Source organism: Sphaeramia orbicularis, chromosome 3 (genome assembly GCF_902148855.1).
Source record: "Sphaeramia orbicularis chromosome 3, fSphaOr1.1, whole genome shotgun sequence".
Classification (NCBI taxonomy): Eukaryota; Metazoa; Chordata; class Actinopteri; order Kurtiformes; family Apogonidae; genus Sphaeramia; species Sphaeramia orbicularis.
Window position 1 is genome coordinate 13,844,394 of NC_043959.1, and position 13,685 is coordinate 13,858,078.

General features: G+C 36.6%; 1 protein-coding gene across 5 annotated transcripts in view; it reads right to left on the reverse strand.

Moving 5' to 3' along the window:
• The window catches only part of secisbp2l (SECIS binding protein 2-like), a 40,446-nt gene that overhangs the window by 17,168 nt on the left and 9,593 nt on the right, over positions 1-13,685 (reverse strand). The window contains exons 3-7 of one of the 5 annotated variants that reach the window (XM_030131112.1): positions 5,840-6,164; positions 5,622-5,763; positions 3,001-3,224; positions 2,318-2,342; positions 2,079-2,191 (exon numbers count right to left, since the gene is read on the reverse strand). In XM_030131112.1, coding sequence (XP_029986972.1) covers positions 2,079-2,191; positions 2,318-2,342; positions 3,001-3,224; positions 5,622-5,763; positions 5,840-6,164 — 829 coding nt within the window. Of the gene's footprint in view, positions 1-2,078; positions 2,195-2,317; positions 2,343-3,000; positions 3,225-5,621; positions 5,764-5,839; positions 6,165-13,685 lie in introns of all 5 variants that reach the window. The other 4 variants (XM_030131113.1, XM_030131114.1, XM_030131111.1 and 1 more) reach the window with 4 other exon arrangements.

The window sequence follows — 13,685 nt, forward strand, 5'->3', positions numbered from 1 at the left end:
TTCTAGGGACAATGTGTGTGTGCATGTGTACTTTCGTGACTTTTGTGTAAGAATCTGCATGTTTCTAAGCTAATAATAGCTATTGATGTAGCCTGTTGGAAAGGTACATGTGGAGTCAAAAGTAGGGGTGTAAGAAAAAATCAGTTCTGCAAAATATTGCGATATTTAATTTCACAATACTGTATCGATATTTAAAAGTACTGTATCGATACTTTTAGGTATTCATTCAAATGTAGATATTGTGGAGGTTCATTTTTGTTTTTCTTTTTTGCTTATATTTTATTTCTTATTATTTAACACTCTTATTAAATAATGTTAGTTCCTTTGTTGGGATCGCACAAAAATAATGTTACGATGTTACTTATGAACTAATAGAATATGAACATTTGAACAGGATCTTAAACTGTAATGTCTGTGAAATATAATTTCAGTTTGAACACTGGAACATTTTGTGATATAGCATTAGATCCTGTTCTGATCGAATAAAAATGTATTTAGTATTTGTGCAGATTTCTGGTGTAATTCAATTCTTCAAGGAAATAATCATTAAAAACAAAAAAAGAAACAAAAAAATTGCCTTTTTAACAGTATCATGATATATCCTGATATATCGTATCGTGATCCTAGTATTGTGATTTGTATCGTATCGCCAGATTCTTGCCGATATACACCCCTAGTCAGAAGGCAGAAGGATTTTATACAGACATCTCCATATAGACTCATCGTGGATGTACGCAAAAGAGGTCGTTAACTTGGTAATGGAGTTAGTCAGTGTCAACTAACAATCACTTCTAAGCACAAAACAGATGCTAATGCAAACTTTACAAAAGGACAAAAGCATGTGTGAATACATGTTAAACATCAAGTTCCTACAAATTCTCTCTAGTCACCAAAACAAATAAAGGCCAGAGGTCAAAATGTAGCTACAGCTAAAGAAATCAAACATACACTATAGTAGAACCTGATTAGTTTTCAGAACACTATTTTTTTCCTCTCATCATGTTGTGAATCCTTGGTCTGAACAGGGTTTAATTCTATGCTGGGTTAGAACTTCACATACCTACCATCAAAACTCACCAAGTTTTCTCATGTTTCACATAAATGGGACTTATCTAACAGGCTATTTAATTTGGGTGATTAGTGACACTGTTACTGTGCATTATCTTATGATGGATTCATCAGGTATCTGGTTAAGTAAATAATCACATTATCTAACTCAGTGGTTTCCAACCTTTTTTTACTCATGACCCCATTTTAACATCACAAATTTCTGGTGACCCCAGACATTCAAAACAGAGACTTTTTTTTGTTGATAAAATTAATTTGTTTTTGGTCATGTAATAGTTTGCTTTACTATGTTGCAAAAAAAATGCTAATTTTAGAGGTCATTTAGTCTATATAATGTATATTATTCTGGACGGAGGCAGAAAAGCCAGGTGTAGATTACTGCATAAAGGGAGACTTGGATTTTTCTTGCTCAGGATATGTACAGTCAGTCCAGCTTGGATTTACAAGGCTCACCATTAATACTGAACAAACAAGAACTCAAACTATGAATTATGAAAGAGCTGCAGCATCTGAAACCTACCACAATGAACACTTGACAGATAAACAGAACCACAGTGCTTCAGTTTCAGACTCACAGTTTGTCTTTTATGGATTGGGATTGTCTCTGTCAATTCACCATATATTTTTTATTAGTAATTTTTTTGTTTGTTTGTTTTTTTACCAATTACTAGAAATTTCAGGTGATCCCATTAGAATTCCAGGTGACCCCATGTGGGGTCCCGACCCCAAGTTTGAAAAACACTGGTCTAACTACTTTTTCCAGTCACTTTGCTGTTTACGTACACTTTTGGGATTACTCCCCATTGAAATCTGTATCCACATGAGAGCTGGGTTCTACTTCTTCTGAAACTGAATTTTCATAGCTCCCTTCTCATCCACCACTAAATACAGTTACACTGGCTTGAGTAAAAAGCCTTTATCATAAAATAAATTATGTTTTGCCCGACTAAATACTTATCACACAGGCTCCCTGACATAAAATAGTGTCTACTCCAGCAGATAAACAGTACCTGTGAGAAGTTCCTCTGTTCAGGGTTTTTCCTCTGATCTGCTCTGTGGAACTGTCCATTCCTGTCCCCCCAGAACTTCTGGGTAGCCTGAGAGGCTACATTTACCCAGGTGCCTCCTAGGGAATAGAACGTGGATAGTTAAAATGTAAAATCTGTAATCTGCTTTTATATTATATACAAAATGTGCTACATGCAAAAAAATGTAAATAAAAACATAATGTGAAGAAACAGAACAGTACCTGTCATTACACCAGCTTCTACTCCCTAAAGAAAGACAATGCAGAAAGGACAGAAGAAGACACATTTTTATCTATAGTGTATGTTAAATATGATAATAACACGTCAAATAATAATGCCTACATTACACAACTCATTATTCAGTGACACTGATCTACATGCGACTTGTCTTTGATTAGGAAAAATATGTGCATTATTTTGTAGTTTTAACTGTATGACCACAGATGAAAACATAACGTGCCTGTGCACTTTTAATCCCCCTCGACCAAATATAGTGTAAGATTTTGTTCAAAGTTACTGCCCTATAATTTAGATTACATTCCCTTTGTGTAAAACTTATTATATACATATTTACAAGTGAAAGTACTCAGATATTATAACTGCACAAGGCCACTGGACCTTGAAAAAGTAGGTCAAGGTCACGTACTTTCAGTATTCTTCTGCTCAATGACAAGATGCATCCACAGGATAAATGTGGTGCAGATATCTGAATGCATTCTTCAGAAAATGCAATTATGTCACCAAATGGCCAGAAGTTGGCCGAGGGGTAAAAAAACAAAAGAACAAGCTGAAACCAAGACCAAAGTGTTTTGAAACTCCACTGAAATGTCCAATATGCTAACAAACAGTAAAGTGTATTTGGAGTCTGGTCCATGGGGAATAAGTCAGTAAGTAGATGTGAGACCGTGGTTGTTGCAGTAGACTCTGCTGTGCGCTGTGTGACCCCAGCTGCCTGGTTGTGTTTGGGGCTGCAGTAGCCGCTGTCACTGTCTATGTCGGCCTCACTGGCGCCCTGCTCATTGTAGTTTTCAGCAGGCTGCGATGCCCGTCTTCTTTTGGTCCGGTTTTTCCACAGCAGAGGGCTGGCCCGCTCAGCAGAACACCGGCCTGACGCCTCACCAGGGAAATCTGTAAGCAGGACAGCAGCGACTCATTTACACTCTTACTGAGTATCACCACAGAAGTGCTGTGGAAAAGGGTCTTTTACCTCAGTTCTCTGTATGTTCTGTGCATCTGGTGAACTGACAATAAAGAATCTTTGAATCTATGATTTACATAAACTTGGAGCAACTTTAGTTTGAGCAAAAATTCAAACTATGAGGTTGTTTACAGAGATTCATGAACTTATGAAGACACCTCAGTGATAACACGTGCTGTGAACGTGCTAACCTTCCTGACTGGAAACTCTGCATTCTTTTGCTTCATAAGGTAGGCATGAGCATCACCAACATCAACCTGTAAGACCAGACACTGAACTTACTGGTATTGTATCTCAGAATAGGTTGTTGTTCTCTTACAAAGCAGCTAATTTTAAAACAGTCTGGAATGTTTTTTTAGATGTAGTTTCCCTTTAGTCACAGGACTCAACATTCTTAGGGAAGACGGTGTCTTAAACAGGGACCGTTGAATGTACGACCTTCACTTAATAATCTACTTGTTGGCATAATAATGGGACATATCAAGGTTTTGCTGGTGGTTCTTTCTTGCAGCTTTCTGCATTTGTGACTCTTTAGCCTTTACATCCAGAGTTCTTAAAATTGAGCTTTTTCTTACACAAGGTGTCGCAAGTTTGAAACAAGGACTAACTGCACTGTTCTTCATCCAGACTTTGAAACTGAAATTACCCATATTAGAGAAACTCTTATGGCATGACGTCCTGAAGTAGCAATTTTTTCGCAGACACACTACAACACTTTGAATAGTGGCCATTGGCTCCACCTTGGGTTTGTTGAGTAGTTTTGTTCAAGTGTGATCAACATACATTCTTCCCTAATCCCACATTCAGACTTAAGTTACTGAAATTTTATAATAAAAGGAATAACATCTTCATGATCCAATTATTTTCCAAAGTTATATTAAAAGGTATTCTGTAGTCTAAAATTCAGATTATTATTTGACTTTTTAAAGACCAAAACAAAACCTTGATTAAAAAGGACCTGATGTGGGGTATATACTCTATTTTGTTCAATATTATATTGAATATTGAAAGTATAAGAACAATTTTATGTTCATAATTATGTGTATAGCCTATGCAAAGTAGGATTCCATGTATCTATATAATTTTTAACCCATAAAGATCCACAAAGTTTCTTGAAGGAGGTCATCAATTGTATGTCTGAGGTATTTAACATTAAGATCCCATTTTGTTCTAAACTTTGTATACTGGGAATATACCCTGAGGATTTCACACATACTAAGAAACAAACTAAAGTGTTGGACTTTGGACTGCTACATGCCAGGAGAGTTATTGCTTTGAACTGGAAGAGCATGGAAGCTCCTTCTATGAAGCACTGGATAAAACAACTATCAGAGTGCATCGAATTGGAAAGACTGACTTACATTACCAAAGGAAAACTGTAGGAATTTGTACAATTATGGGAACCTTATATGAACATTATGGTATCTGGAAAATAGGGACATATCATACAAATTATCATTGTTTAATTTAGTTTTAAAAATTTTTGAGAATCATGATTGCTGTATTTTAATATTTTTACTATTACTATTATTATTACTAATATTATTATATATTTTTTCTACATATATGTACAGTTTCATAAGAGAATATATATATATATATATATATATATATATATATATATATATATATATATATATGTATATATATATACACAATTTAGTGCAAGTCTTTGTGGTGTGAGTGTGTGTGTGTATGAGTGTTTATGTTGTTTTGATTCATGTTTGTTATGTAAAACTTAAATACCAATAAAAATATTGTGGGAAAAAAAAAACAAAAAACATAAAGACCCAAACCTCCACCCGCGACCAAAAGCATCTACTGATGTAACTGATTAATACCCACTGATTCACTAATCCTATGAATACATGTAAATAACTGGTGTAAAATACAGTTCTTCATCTTTTCATGGTCATCAAATATGACCCATTTGGACGTTCAGAGGCTCCGTAGTTACCGTGGAAGCACTGCCATATTCTACAACATTGATTCACCAGTAAAACCCATGGAGTTGGATCAATGACAGTGGATGGACACACTGGGGTTATGTTCAGTTAATGACATCTTTGCTGAAAAAGTCACTTTTTCTTCAGTTTTCTCTGTTTTGATATAATAACCTTTGAATTTACTCTGAATTTTGATAAACATCTAAATAAAATATAGGAACATAAATAATTTACAGAGGAAAATCCAAAATACAAAGGATAATATTAAAATAAAAGGGAATAAATCACTTAAGAAAGGCTAACTACAAAGAAAAATTCATTTGGGAACTGACACTAAACTAGCAGTGGGTCTTTCTGGGTTAACTGACTCTATACTCTTACCAGTCTGCTGCGCTGCATCCACCAGCATGACAGTCTTGGTTCGACCGTCAGGCCCCAGTGTGCACACCTCCTTCTGTACAGCTACATTCCTGGTTGGAGGCCGGCGACCCCTTGGATGCTGGCAAGCACCCAACTGTGGCTGCCGAAAAGAGAAATGTTTTTAGTCACACAAATTTCAGATGATGTCAGTTTGTGACAATTTTAAAATGATTTTGTACCTTTGGGATAAGATTGGGTCGAACCATGCCCCTCCCCCTCTGACTGGCCATCCCATACGCTGGTCCCAAAGGCAGAGGCCTTTCACCCACATCTGAGACGGGGTTGACCACCCCAGTCTGAACAGGCCCTGCATATGTGCCTGGGAACGGCTGGTAGAAACCCATCACAGGTGGGCAGGGAGCAGGCATTATCTGGTAGTAAGTGTAGTCATTAGACACCGGGGGCTGGGGGGAAGACAGGATGGGGTAGGCGAGGTAAGGACCACCAGGGCTGGGGTTTGGCTGCTGCCAGCGCAGCTCCCCTCCATTATACATAGGATGTTGCCTGTGAAGCAAACAACATATTTGATCATTGTAAAAAATTCCATTGCTTCACATAAACATAACATAAAAACCCTCTGCCTTCAGTCCACGGCAAAGTTTTTGCACATACGAACTAGGGCTGTGTATTGGCAAGAATCTGGTGATGCAATACATATCACAATACTAGGATCATGATACGATACATCACAATATATCACAATACTGTTAAAAGGGCAATTTTTTTTATTGGTTTTGTTTCTTTTTTAAAAGATTATTTCCTGGAAGAATGGAATTACACCAGAAATAGGCACACATTTTTATTTGATCACAACAGGATCTAATGCTATATCACAAAATGTTCCTGTGTTAAAACAGACAGTACAGTTTAAGATCCTGTTCAAATGTTCATATTCTATTAGTTCAGAACTAACATCAGAACAATATTTTTGTGCAATCCCAACAAATGAACTAACATTATTTAATAAAAGAGTGTTAAATAATAATAAATAAAATATAAACAAAAAAGAAAAACAAAAAAAAAAATAGTAAAATGAACCTCCACAATATCTTCATTTGAATAAATACCTAAAAATATTGATACAGTACTTTTAAATATCAATACAGTATTGTGAAATGAAATATTGTGATATACTGCATAACCAATATTTTCTTAAACCCCTAAGATGGACAGATGGACGGACAACATTACCCTGCGGCAAAGGTAAAAGTTACTGACAGCATCATTTCTCTGTGTGAAGGAGGATAAATATGTTCAGACTCTGTCATATCACAGAAAGTGTGTTCTTCTAGACTCTGAAACACTGGTACTGACAAAGTGCTTAAACAACAACCAATTGTTTCCAAAAAGAGTCAAATCATCTGAAAGCTTAAACAGATGCTCCATGAAGCAGCTGTTTGAGAAACAGAATCCAATATCCAGAATCCATAGAACACTGACCTACCAAACTCTTGTTTTTTTCTGTGTCAGGAGTTGTATTTTTTCACCCTTTAATTCCAGTTAATGTGTTTTGGACCAGTAAAACCTCACAATAAAGCAAAGTGAAATAATACAGAACAAAACATTGTTGTCGCTTAACAAGATAGTTTAACTAATGGTTCTAACTAGTTATTGACTGAGCAGGAAACTACTGAAGCTGATGTACTCTAGTTTTTTATGACATTATAGTTTAAGGACAGGAGTTCTGCTGTGGCTGCAGTACATCACTGGGCCAAAAGCAGCCTTACCGAATACTTCAGAATTACAGAGTATGTTCATGTTTAAAGTGTAAACTGTTTAGAGAGAATCTGTGTTTAAAAAAAAAAAAAAAAAAAAAAAAAAAAACACATACAGATATACAGATTTGATTATAAGTGCATTCATTTTCATAATTCAAGTGGTGCAATGTAACTCGGTGCATTCAAGTACTTAAGCACATATTTGACATGCTTGTGTTTTACCAAAATATTTCTACAGCTGAAATGATTAATCGACTCAAAGTGATAAAAAAAAAAAAATCATTCAACCACAATTCTCCTGAATCAAAGTTTTGTTTCCTTCATTTCTCTGCTGTTAAACATTGGTTCCATTGTTGTGTTTCACACGGACGCTTACTATGACGCACAAAGAAGCTTCAATTCAGGAAAACTGCAATAGAATATTTGTCTTCAATTCGAGTCGATAAATCAAATCATGAATTTTTGCATTCGCTTAAAGCACCTAATCGATTAATCATTTCAGCTCTAAATATTTCCATTTTATGCTTCTTTGTACTTTTACTCCACTACATTTCAGAGGGAAATATTTTTTACTCCACAACTTTAATTGACACAGTTTCTGGTAACTTTAAATAAAAAAAAATCAAAAAAAAATCATACATTTCATATTGTATTACATAAATTTACCCAGTAGAACATAAATTAGCTCAAACCGATTGAATATTGACAAACTATAACATGAAAATGCTCAAGTATGTATTTGTAAATGATTAATACCTTAAAAGAGCAACAGATTTATTTTTGATATATAACACTTTTTTTTTAAAAATACTTATGTAGTTTACTGAAGAAACACTGGGATTTTTCCTTGTAACTGTCTATTTGTGCAATGTCGCATTTCTGCTTGTATTTCAGTTTAAAAAGATCTTTAACATTGGAAGACTCAAATAAATAAATAAATAAGCAGATATTATGACAGTTCTTAATGCTTTTTACTTTACATTTGGGTCTGAGAACACACCAGGTTTCTCTATTGGATCTTGATCTGTAGCAGTTTGTGAACCTCTCTTGTACATAAATTAACACCAAATAAAGATGTTAAAACCAAGGTGATGCTGAGGTTAAAATTTCTCTAACCCGACTGATGCATAAGGATTGGGTAGGGGGCGTGTCCATGGAACACAGAAATGTCGATAAGGATCCACATGACATTTTCACAGCCAGCTTTCTATACTGGGCATTTCCTTGCATTCAAAATAGGAAGGAAGGAAACAAAGGAACGGATGTGTGCAGGATACCACCGATCACTGTGGACAAAGAAAGAGCCACTGGAAACAGAGATTGTGGTTTCATATAAACTCTAAAACACTGGGGAGCTTTCCATTCATAATTAAGCAGCCTTTACACAACAGTCTAATGACTCTAATTCACTCCACTATCTCAGTTAACAAAGACACAAGGGGCAGTGTGTTCTCTTCTGCATACGAGTAAAAAAGCAATAGATGAGTTCTTATGAAAACAGAAAGGTCCATGGGAGGGCACATTTTTCTTTGCCAGATTAAAATTCACACCGAGTTTCCCACAACCATACAGGGAAACAATTTCTCTGCTCACGTCAGTGGCGGTGGAAATAGGGATAGAAGATACAACCGACATCTATCGTTTCCACAACTTGTAACCAAGATTTTGTTCTTCCAGTCACAACCCAATCATGACCAAAGGGTAGGAAAAAAGATCAACCGGTAAATTGAGAGCTATGCTCTTTGGCTCAGCTCACAAAACCACAACAGACTGGTACAACATCAGCAGACAAGCTTCCCTGATCTGCATGAGGATCTCCAGCTCTATCTTTTCCTTGACCCTGTGATATAGTCCCACACTTGGGGTATCAACTCATCCCCAAAAGGGCTGTGTATTGGCAAGAATCTGGCGATATGATACAAATCACAATACTAGGATCACGATACAATATATCAAGATATATCATGATACTGTTAAAAAGACAATTTTTTTGTTTGTTTCTTTTTTTTAAATGATTATTTCCTGGAAGAATTGAATTACACCAGAAATATGCACAAATACTAAACACATTTTTATTAGATCAGAACATGATCTAATGCTAAATCACAAAACTTTCTTGTGTAAAAACTTAAATCATGTTTTACAGCCATTCCAGTTTAAGATCCTGTTCAAATGTTCATATTCTATTCGTTCATATTATTTTTGTTCAGTCCCAACAAAGGAATTAACATTATTTAATAAAAGACTGTTAAATAATAACAAATAAAGTATAAACAAAAAACAAAAACAAAAACAAAAATGAAGCTCCACAATATCTCCATTTGAATAAATACCTAAAAATATCGATACAGTACTTTTTAATATCGATACAGTATTGTGAAATGAAATATCGCGATATATTGCAGAACCAATATTTTCTTACACCCCTAATCACGAACCCCAAGGGAGCATTCCACCCTTTTTCAACTGAGGGGCATGGTCAAATGCCTTCTCCAAAACCCACAAACACATATGGATTGGATGGGCAAACGCCTATGAACCCTCTAAGACCCTGCAGAGGGTAAAGAGGTGGTCCAGTTCCACGATCAAGACAAATACCACATTGTTCCTGAGGTTCAACCACACTCTTCTGTATAGTACCCTGGCACAGACCTTCCTAGGGACGCTGACGAGGTTGATCCCCCTACTGCTGCAGCACACCCTCTGGTTCCCTTTCTTAAAAGGGAAGCCACCAACCCAACCTGCCAATCTAGTGGCAGAGTCCCCAACCTCCATGCAATATTGAAGAGGCATGTCGAGACAGCCCTACAACATTTAGAATCTTAAGGAACTCATGTTGGATCTCATCTTCTGAAGCCCAGACCACTGAGGAGTTTCTTAAATATCTCAGAGACCTGCGCCCCAGCAGTGGGTGAGTCTTCCTCCACATCCCAAAACTGAATTTCCTCTATGGAAGGCGTGACACAGGGTTGAGGAGATTCTCTAAGTCAGGGGTCTCAAACATCAAACATGCGGCCTGGGGGCCAAATGCGGCCTGCCAAAGGTTCCAATCCGGCCCATTGGATGAATTTGCAAAGTGCAAAAATTCCACAGTCAAGGCTGTGGAACTCATTTTAGTTCAGGTTCCACATACAGACCAATATGATCTACAGTCAAATAATAACAGCAGGATAACGTATAAAAAATAATGACTCCATATTTTCTTCTTGGTTTGATGTGAAAAAAATAATAATATATTATGTCTATAAATAATGACAACTTCAAATTTTTGTCTTTGTTTTAGTGCAAAAAATAACATTAAATTATGAAGATATTTACGTTTACAAACTATCCTGTAACAATAAAATGTGAATAACCTGAACACATATGAACAACCTGAAATGTTTAAAGAAAATTAAGCACAATTTGAACTATTTTCTGCCTGTTCCTCAGTATTTAGTGTCTTTGTAGATCTGATCCATAATGCACATGTAGAAATGATAAGTTGAGGCAGAATACTGTTAAAATTGCACTTATCTTTCTTAAGAAATTTGAGTTTTTTCAGGTTATTTAATTTTTTTTTGTTTGGATAGTTTATAAAAGTAAGTATTTTCATAATTTAATGGGGTTTTTTGACCTAAAACAAAGACAAAAATTTGGAGTTGTCATTATTTATAGGTTATTCTGTTATTATTTTACTGATCCAGTCCACTGCAGATCAAATCGGGCTGAATGTGTCCCCTGAAAGAAAATGAGTTTGAGAGCCCTGCTCTAAGTATTCCTTGCACCAACCAATCCTATCTCCAGTTGAGAACAGCAGAACACCATCCCCACTGTGAACAGTGTATGTGTCATACTACTTCCCCCTCCTGAGTCAACTGAGGGTTTTCCACAATTTCATTGAGACCAACTGAAAGTCCATACCCGTGGCCTCTACAAACTCCTTCCATGCCAGAGTTTTTGCCTTCTCAACCGCCAAAGCTGCAGCCTGTTTGGTAGAGCCAAACAAGCCTGAGGTGTTTGGTTGAGAGTTCTGCACCTCTGTTCGACAAAGTGCCAAAAGACATACCAACATATAAGTCTGAAGGAACCAGTACAAAGTTGAATATCAATCTATGGCCTAGGATGTGCTGGTGGCATGGGCACTTTTGAACATGTTTATGCTCCAACAAGGTGTTCATTATGGACAAGCTGTGACTTAGGGTGTGTTCACACTTGAAAAGTCCTTTGGTCCACTTATTTGATTCGGATCAAATGCGGGCTTTATTTTTTTCATTTGGGTCGGATCGCATTCACATTGCATTTTTTGCAAGTGGACCAAAATGCATGAACAGAATCACGCATGTGACGAACTGCGCCAGCATTGGACAGAAAAGTCGGGGGTGGGGTGAACCAGAGATGGCCGGTGTTGATGAAAATAATCGTGGTGCTCCTACATACAGTTATCATTTTCGGAATATAAATTGTATTTCTACTGACACAAATTTTCGAAAATAATGTTAACACTCAAGAAAAGCTCAGTCGGAGCCAGTTTCATAATATGGGCATCTGACCAAATGTCAATGGCACATTCAATTTCCTCATTGCTCCACGTCTGTCCACAGCTCATAGCTGCCGCTAGTAGCTCTGACCACCTGTAAACCTCGGCTACTTCCACTGGCTACGGTGGCTCGTCAAGCACAAAAAGAAGATTCCTTGGTTTGGTTCGGTTCGAGGTCGGTTATATTCACACCAGAAGTGAACCGGCCCAGAGTCCGCTTGTTTGGTTCGAATCAGAGTTCACATGTTTGTATTCACACCTAAAAAAAAGTCTGGACTTTCTGGGGAAACGAACTCTGGTCCGTTTTAAATGGACCAGATGTGGTAGGTGTGAATACACCCTTAGTCAAATAACAGTCCACCTCTTAGGTACAGAACAGTAGGCTGTTTCTCCCAGTCACACCCCTCTCTCTGTCATTGTCCATGTAAGCTGAAGTCCTCCGGTAGAACATCATCCCTGTGTAGTGCACCTTCCGGCATCCTGGCAAGAGACTCAAAGAAGGTCAAGTACTCTGAACTACTGTTTGGTCCAAAAACACAGACACCAGTCAGAGCCGATTCCTCCAATCCTCTAGTCCACCGGGATGAACTCCACTACACACCAAACCTGTCCATAGTGGTGTGTACTGTGTGTTGTATACAATAATACAGTATTTTTTCTCTAAAAATAAATGAGGATTTTTAAAAATACCCATTCCAGACTTCATCACATTTGTTTCTTTTTGCAACTTCCAAACAATTTTTGTTTCCATTCTGTGTCACATTCATAGACTAGAGTAATAGTCTAGTGCAGGGGTGTCAAACTCATTTTAGTTCAGGGGCCACATTCAGCTAAATTTGATCTGAAGTGGGCCGAACCAGTAAAATAATAACATAATAATATATAAATAACGTCAACTCCAAAATTTTCTCTATGTTTTAGAGTGAAAAAAAGGAAAATTAAACAATGAAAATGTTTACATCTACAAACTATCCTTTCAAACAATGTGAGTGACATGAAGAAACTGAAACAATAAGTGTAATTTTAAGCATATTCTGCTTCAGTTTATCATTTCCACATGTTCATTATAACTTACAGATCACAGCGGGTCTACAAATGCACCAAACATTTAATATCAGGCAGAATATTGTTAAAATTGTACTTCTCTTCAAACATTTCAGGTTGTTCATATTTGTTCAGGTTATTCACATTTTTGTGAAATTATACGTTTTAGTGTAAATACATGAAAATATTTACATTTACTAAGAGAAAAAAATTTGGAGCTGTGAGTATTTATATATTATTATGACAGTATTTTACTGGACCTGCCCACTTGAGATTGAATTGGTCTGAATGTGGAACCTGAACTAAAATGACTGTTAATATTTTAGTGTCATTTTTGCATTTCACAACTTCATTCCAAGGGCCGGACTGGACCCTTTGGCGGGCCAGATTTGGCCCCCAGGCCACATGTTTGACACATGTGGTCTAGTGCTTTTTTGGGAACTTTGTGGGTCACTAAATTCTAGTGGGATGGGAGGCAATTTTGTGACTGGTCAAATGACTGGGATAGGACAGGATAAAAAAATTTAAATCATAATTGTGAGCAGAGATTATAGTAATAGTAAGCAAGGCTTTACACATAAATACAGTATTTGATTCTGAAATGAATTAAAAAGAGTTGTATTAAATCCAGCAGGAAAAAAAGACTCTTTTACAAGGTGGAAAGGTGTCAGAATAAAGGTGCCAGAAAAGAATTCCTTGCCTACATACTACTGCCCAGCTTAAAAAAGCACAAGAACCCGACGA